Source organism: Pterocles gutturalis, unplaced genomic scaffold, assembly GCF_000699245.1.
Source record: "Pterocles gutturalis isolate BGI_N339 unplaced genomic scaffold, ASM69924v1 scaffold4975, whole genome shotgun sequence".
NCBI lineage: Eukaryota > Metazoa > Chordata > Aves > Pterocliformes > Pteroclidae > Pterocles > Pterocles gutturalis.
The window spans coordinates 13,563-21,753 of NW_010145672.1; the positions used below are offsets into that span (position 1 = coordinate 13,563).

General features: G+C 40.6%; 1 protein-coding gene across 1 annotated transcript in view; it reads left to right on the top strand.

Annotated features, from left to right (window-relative positions):
- The window catches only part of EIF4E3 (eukaryotic translation initiation factor 4E family member 3), a gene marked incomplete at its 5' end in the record, with an annotated part of 7,918 nt that extends 5,493 nt beyond the window's left edge, over positions 1-2,425 (top strand). Inside the window, 3 exons of the mRNA XM_010085447.1 lie at positions 839-905; positions 1,706-1,861; positions 2,379-2,425. Coding sequence (XP_010083749.1) covers positions 839-905; positions 1,706-1,861; positions 2,379-2,425 — 270 coding nt within the window. The remainder of the gene's footprint in view (positions 1-838; positions 906-1,705; positions 1,862-2,378) is intronic.
- Between the last annotated feature and the right edge of the window lie 5,766 nt (positions 2,426-8,191).

An 8,191-nucleotide genomic window follows, 5' to 3' on the forward strand; every position in this document is an offset into this window, starting at 1 on the left:
TATTACCAGGGACGGGGCATCTGCCGCCTCTCTGGGCAACCTGTGCCAGTGTTTCACCACCCTCAGTGTAAAAAATTTCTTCCTTATATCTAGTCTGAATCTACCCTCTTGTAGTTTAAAAACGTTGCCCCTTGTCCTGTCAGGTAGTGTATGAAAAAGTCATTATAGTGATACAGACTAATATTAATGTTGATGTGTTCTTTCAGTAATAAATAAAATATTCTATCTCTGTAAACGCAAGTGACAGAAGCAAATAAGTGTAATTGGTCTAACAGCTGAAGAAAGGTGGCAGACAGCTTTCCTCTCTGTTTTAATTCTCTAGTGAGCATTTTGAGTTTGTTGAAAGATAGTCTTATTTCATAGTCAAGGCAAATTAGAGATGATGTTTAAATATAAAACAATTTAATTTACTGGAAGGGTATTTGGGTACTTTTCTTAAAGTGGTTAGTAATTGTCTTCCATAGAAACAAATGGTCACAAGTGGAGCCTTATGGTCTTTTATCATGGGAAATTCTTGGGAGAAACGTACTTTCATGCTTTACATTAACTAGAGCATTTGGGATGAGTCATGGACACAAATACATTGAAGGTAAACTTATTGTTAAATATTTAAAATATTAGGACAATTCTGTGTAACAGTATGTATTTTCAGGGTCTAAATTCTTGCTCCTACTGTATTGAATGAATTAATTATATAACACAGCGTGTACTTAACAATAAATGTTTTTTTTTTGTCTAAACTACCTCAGAAAGAGAATGCACTCAAAACTGAGCTAGCAAATCTATCTTTTAAATCAAAAATAATAAAGCAAATGTAACTTTTTTTTCCCCTCCTTAGGCTGCAGTTTGGAAAGAGCTACTCTTAGCCACTATTGGAGAGCAGTTTACAGACTGTTGTGCAGCAGGTAACTTTACAAAATTATTGAGGCTAGTGTGATAAACACTGAGTTTGAATGCAGAACATGGCCACACTGCTAAAAACGGGTACAGGGCTGGAAATCGCATTCATACCTGTTGTGATTAAGAAGACAACAAGGCATTCTGACAGTCTTAGCACAAGTCTCCAGCTCAGCAGCCTGCATCCCTGGGAAGCCAGCAGGTTTTCTAGTTATTGAATGTCTATCTGTTAGCCAGCATTTAAATGATTAATATTGATTCTACAGTGCTAGGATTCTGGAATCCCAAATTACTCTTCTGTACTAGATTGTTTCCCTCCCCTGCTGCTGCCTTGACAAAATGTAAAGGAAAAAGAAAGTAAAGTCTGGAAAAGCTGGTGTCTGATCTCTACCAGGTACTGTTCCTGGGGTTTTAGTTGTTTCACCCTCACCCCCCATTTTTGCTTATAGCCATTACTGTAGGTAAATTGCCTTTAGTAGTTTATATTGCTAACCTTACTGAAGGGAGTCTTGTGATTCCCTTCTAATCAAGGGTAAGAGTGCTAATAGCAAAGATGAATAATCCTATGGCACTTTATTAAAACCACTATGAGGTAATATTTCCAATAGCTTCTATAAATACAGTGTTTGTTTCTTTCTGGTAACTATTTTGTCTGGTTTGCGCATTGGTATTTCGCTCACTGGAGATTGCTTTCTTTAATTTCTTCAGTTTGTTCAGCTTTTGGGCACTGTTTCATAATACATAAGTATCAAATGAGACATGTCTCACTTTTAAAGTATTCCTTAATGATGCTTCCTCTTCTGTGCAGATGATGAAGTAATAGGGGTTAGCATCAGCGTCCGGGACCGTGAAGATGTTGTGCAAGTGTGGAATGTGAACGCCTCTTTAGCAAGCGAAGCAAAAGTTTTAGAAAAGATACATAAACTTCTGCCACGCACGTCTTTTAAAGCGGTCTTTTATAAATGTAAGTATTTTGTACTGTTAATGTCCACCTTCATTAGAGAAACAAGATGCTGGTAGGGTATTTCCATGGGAATAGCCTGTCTGATCCATCGTTAACCATTTGGAAATGTAGCATCTCTCATTGCATTAAAGTTATTGCTTGAAAAATGTCCATGGGTTTATCCCTTCATCGTAAAAGTTAGCTACCGTTCAAAGTATAAGATATTTTTAGTTTAATTGTAGAATATATTTGGTTTCATGTTTTAATATGCATGATTTATGAAATGAGTGAGACAAATCTCTTGATAACTGTCAAGACTACATGCTCTTCAATTTAAGTATTCATTTAGAGGAACTATCTTCAATCGGGATTTTAAGGGATCTCTTATTTTAGGCTCTATATAAATGTATTATCAGAAAAGTATATTCCCAAAGATCACTTGTTGGCATGTTATGTCTTCCTTGACTGCTTTATACATTGTTGTCTTCCCTTTTTTAATCTTTTCCTTAACAGAGTTTACATGTTCTTTCTTCCTTAGCACACAGAGAGCATCATGCTTTTGAAGGCCGACGGGGAAAACATTAAGAGTAGTCTGTGCCAAGCTCATTTGTTGTTATTTGGTGTTTTGAGGTGGTCTGGACAAAGAGAAGGATGGTTGGAAGCCCTGCAGAAGCACTATGCACAGTGGCCATTTTGAGTTTCTACCATTTCAAACCAGGAAAATGCAGAAAACCAGGTGCCTTGACCGCTAAATGCACAATTCATTACTGCTGGTTTGGTTGGGTTTTTTGAAAATTTTTTAATTGTTTCTTTAAAAAATGTTTTGGCCACTTGTTTTTTTTAATCATATTGTATTTGTTCCTATTTCATTAAGATAGAAGGCTTTAATTTCTTCTGTACTGCACTTAGTTAAATGCAAACGTGCACAGAGATGGGATGCTGCTTTTTCTAGATGTGCTGTATGTAGAGGAATACCGGCTTGGTGAAATGTGGTTTTGATTTTCACTGTAAAACATTCCTATCCTGTTAAGAATTACTCACTGGTTTTGTCCCAAGAAAGAAATTGCACTGCATTTATTCTAATATTCAGTGTAATCTGGTCTTGCACTGACAATGGCACACATGCGGTAAAAGTAAATAGTAAAGTGTTCACTAAATGAGTGACTAAAGAGAACGCATTTATATTGGGACTGACCCTCTGTGGGATGCTAAATGAGTGACTAAAGAGAACACATTTATATTGGGACTGACCCTCTGTGGGATGATGTTAACGAGTGTTTTAGTGGTAGTGATTTCACAAGAGCCCCTGTTCAGACCAGAATGAGAGATCTTTCCATAGGAAACCCTGCAAACTCTACAACTCTCTTAAGTAAGAGGGGATAAGGGTTTTTTAAATGTTTTTATATTGTATGATTTCTTATGATACTCCTCTGTACATTCATGTAAAAGTGTTGCGAATAATTTCTAATGCCTTGGACTAACTGGATCTATCCGTCCCATTTCTGTGAGTACTTCAGGCCTGTGCTGGCACCCACAAAGGTCAGTATCAGAACCGCTGTTGACTCCAGTGCAAAGAAAGAGATCCCAGCCTGTGTAGTTTCAAGCTATCATGACTTCCTAAGTGACCTTTTTAAAACAAAAAACAAAAACAAAAAACCAACAAAAAAACCCCCAAAAAAACCAAACAGAAAATAAATGGATTTGGTGATATAGCATGAATAAGAATACAGAATGTGTTAATCTTTAATTATTTGTTTATATTAGTTATTTGAGGTGTTGGTTTGTTTTAATATACTACCAAAGATTGCTGTAGTTCCTTCTTCAAGAAGAAGCTGCAAGGCAGAGGTGAACGTACACTGCACTGAGCATTACTTCATTGGTAAGAGGTTTTTGTTTGGCAACTGTTCAAGTTGCACCAATTTCCACACCTTTGGTTTTAATGACTGCCTCTTAGAACACAAAATAAATTTAAAAATAAGAATTGCACATCTGTGATTTTTTTTTTACATCTTCATCTGTATTTATGAATTAAAACTGTACAGTTAATGAGCATTATTAATTAAACAAATTTTCTAAAATCCAAATGTCTTGCTCATGTAGTTGGTTTGAGATTAAATGTTACCAGACTTGTTTTTTTTAAACCTCCGTATTTTTCAGTAAAACTTATTCTCTTGGAAGGTGTTTTGTTCATAGATTAAAAACAATGTTAATCAATTTTTTGTGTTATTAAGTCAGAAAGGAGACCTGAAGTTTATTAGTATTATCTCTTGTATGTGTTCAGTTAATATGTGAAGTATTTTCAAGTTGCAGTTAGATGGAGGTTTCAAAATAAAAAGCATAGAGACTATTACCAGTGTAATTATATGACGTTTTTCAATTCACAGTCCGGTGTCAGCACATTAAATACCCCAACTAGCCCAGCTTAGATTAATTTTTACCACTGTGACTTTCCAAAATACATCTAATGCTGCAAGGATTTCTTTTTGTAATACTGCTCCCTTTGGATTACCTCTAAATTGTCTGAGATCTGGTTTTGGTTTTTTTTTTTTAAAAAAAAAGGAAATAATCATCTATTTAACCACAAACAGTGTTGAAACTCAGTGTAGTTTCTCTTGTAGGTACATCATCACCCATCGACTCCAATGAGGAGGTGCCCAACCTCCATGAGAAATAAGGACATGTGGGAAGGTGAAATGAACTCACTGCTGTGACCTTCATTTTTATCTGCCATGAGGGGGGTTCCCTTTTTCCAGTGGACAGGCAGAGGGAGGCCCCAGGACACCAGCTGGTGCTTGCAGGTGTGATGGGTATGAACAGCCCCCAGGCCTGTGTGATGGAGTCAAAGGGACTTCGGAGAAGTGAGAGGTAGAAAACTTTGAGGAAAATGTTTTCAGCAGCTTGTTGAGCAGGATTTCTCACTTGAAATACTTTCCTGTCTTGCGAGGAAATGTGACTGGAATGCTAATGGAGAATTAATCATATATCTCACGCTCAGCTTACTTTTACTCTTGGAAACAAGCCAGAGCCTCTTGCCTCTCCTCCAGGTTCGTTTTGAGCATGGATGTTGACTTCAGCAGAGCTGGATCTGCTGGCAGCAGTGGCTGTTGGGGTGATGTCATAGGAACTTGCTAATTTAAGATATTACTTTATTCAGCCTATTGAAGGAAATTATCTTTATGTAGTTGGCTTGCATGGCACTTTCATATAGAAGACCTTTCTGCTTGAACATTGGATAGAGGTTGAGAGAGACTTTATCTTACCCACAGGACAGGAAAGCTGCACATTGACCACCCGAGTCCACATTATGAACTGTTGTCAATTTTTCATTGTTCTAAATCTCTAGTCTATAAAATTAGAGGTTTTTCTGTTTGGCTTAACTCTGATTAAAATTGTTATTATTAATTAGAATCTGGGTTCATGGATATGTTCTGAGTAAAACTCAGCATATTGTATGCCATAATCCAAAATTGGGCTTGAATCAAAATGGGTAATGTGAGTTTACAGGAACATGACAAATTGCATATTGGAATCCTGCAACCATTAATTTAAAGACTTTGTGGAAGTTTTGAACCATCCTTTCATCCCGAGGGATCTCCATAGAACAGATGTATTTATACCAAGTGATGTTGAACAGTTAATTTTTTTTTTTAGTCTTTTAAATATTTATTATTTTCACCTGGAGATCTGCTTTATTTAACTCGATTAAATTACCCCCACACACACACTTCAAAATCATCTGGGCTGTTTAAGTGGATATTGAAGAAGAGCAAACAACTTCCTATTAAAATGAATTTCTGCTGGCATTTCAACATCAAATTAAAACATTTAACTTCCATAGTGATGGACAGCAAGGAAACTCCAGATTGCTGCATTGCTGAACTACAGAAACCTGCTTCCCTCTTGGGGTGGTAACGAGCCCTGGCTGGCATCTGCCCCTTGGGCTTTATCTGTTGTCTGCTGGTGTGGCAGGTCACACTGAAGCCTTTAGTGTATCTGGAGCACTTGTCTCTTTTACCCAGGCTGTTTTTATGAATTTTGTAGGAACTTGATATCCTTGATCCATCTCTCCTGCTACCCAGGTCTGCTGGGTATGGAGCTACTGTCGGATGGGGATTGTCCTCTCTCCTGGGAAGCCAGGTGAGGTGAGAAGTAGGGGGAGAGCTCTGCATTGCTCTAGAAATGTTCATAGCGCCTTGTGAAAGGTGCTGACAGCATCTGCCTGGGGAGAGCTTTGATGGTGCATGGTGTTAAGTGGAGGGTGGTGGTGAGTGGGCTGAAGGAGAGCTGCTGGCTTCTGTCCTGATTTCAGCTTAGAGTTCATTTTTTAACCAGTGGCTAGTGTGAGGCTGTTTGGATTTGTGCTGAGGAGGAGCTGATCACACACTGATGGTTAGAGCTGCTGCCAGGACAGTCAAGGACTTTCCAGCTTCTCTGCTGTGCCCGTGTCTGCAGGGGCAGGAGAAGCTGGGAGGGAGCACAGCCCCAGTGACCAGCCCAGGATTTGACCTTAGGTTTAGGATGGAGACCCAAACTGGCCAGTGGTCTATTCCATGTCATGCCCAGTGTATAGGTGAGGCTCTGTCTGGAAGTGCTGTCTCTTGCTCGGGGCTGTCTCCCTCTGTCTCACTCCTCTCTTAGGGTTGTCTTGGTCTTTCAGACACTTGGGCTCTTATCTCTCTTCTGGGATTGCGGTTTTGGGACTCTCCCCACTCTGGGATCGTTAGTGGGAACGGACTGAGCCTTGGACATTGGGTGCTGAGCAGTATCACTGTGTATCACTTATTTGTGTATTTGTCTATATTACTACTATTATTATTTTCAATATTCTGTAGTTTAGTTATTAAATTGTTCTTATCTCAACCCACGAGTCTCTTTTTCCCGTCACCCCTTTAATTCTCTCCCCCACACCAGCCTTGTACACAGGCACCAGCCCAGGCTGTGCAGAGGGAGGGAGGGAGCACAGGGATGCAGTGGGACCACCAGATGCTGGCCAGGCTGTGGCTGAAGCTGGCGGGGCAAATGGAGTCAGGAGGGACAGCTGAGAAAAGGTAAGAGGAATGAACAGCTTTTTACTTCTGAGTATTACCCTTCTTGTGCTGGTCTGCACCTTCCCAGGCTGCTGGCAGCAGGCGGGGGCTGAGCTCTGATCGTTCCCCACAAATTCTAGTAAGTCTCTGTGGCTCCCCGGGATGCGACACAACAGCTGCTGGAGGGATTAGTTGGGAATTTCACTTAACAGGGATGAAGGGTTGTCTTCTGGGGCTGGCTAATTAACAGGATTCTACTCTGGTAATTAAATAGCAGTTTGTTGAACACAACTTAGTTGATGAAATCTTTGGAAAACATAACAATTAGCAGCAAGAAATGGCAGTTTTGCCTCAAAAGCCTATCCCCAACCAGTTGCTGATATGCTTTTGGTTTTGGGGCTGTCACTGGACAGTGTGTTCTCTCCCTGCTACTGCAGCACCTGGTTCCTCTTTAGGGCTTCATCTCAGCTGTGGGGGCTTGGGGTGTCCCGCTTCACTCCTTGCTTTTTCAGAAGGCTCTGTGGCACTGCCTTCTTAAAAGCCAATGCTGGAGGACAGGAGTGTTTGCTCCCTCAGGAATAAATCCTGCGGTACCAGGGCTGCCAGCTCAGCTGTGTGTGCCTTTGCACAGCCCAGTCATGCCTGCGGGGAGGAGGATTTCCATCGCAGTTACTCCACACGCAGCGGCATCTCCCTCTCCTCTGAGCTCCATGTGCTGGAGAGATCACACAAAGCACGGGGGGGTTTCCTCACCAGACCCTTGCACTATTTGCATGCATCGAAATGAGCTGCAGCTGCATACTGAGACTTCTCTCTGCTGGGCTCTCTTACTTTGTACTGTTGGGTTTTTTTAACTGGCTTTGCAGTTAAAAATTTGGTCCTGGAAATGAGAGACATACCAGAATGAATTCTTTTGGTTTATGGCTTATTTGCACTGTGGAGATGCTTGGGGAGTTTTGTTTTGGAGAGCAGTGTTGATAAAGAGCATGGGGGGAGTAGGAGTAGAGGAGAGGGTGCTTTTGCATGGTGTGATGTGCCTTAGGGATGCTGCTTAATTGCTGCAGAGGAGCGCATCAACGCGGCTTCGATGTAAAGCTGCTACGGGCCTCACTTGGTCTTCTGTGTGCTTTTATTTTAGTGTGGCAGGTTCAGGACAGGGTGGTACACTCTCCTCAGTAATAATTAACTAACTTAATATTTCAGAGCGAGGAACACAAAAGCTCCACAGGTGGAAGGGGTTCAGTCAATGCCAGTTGATGGGAGCACAAAAGAAATCGCTTTTTATATTCTTCCTATGGCAGGATTGACCACAGGGGTTGAAGCT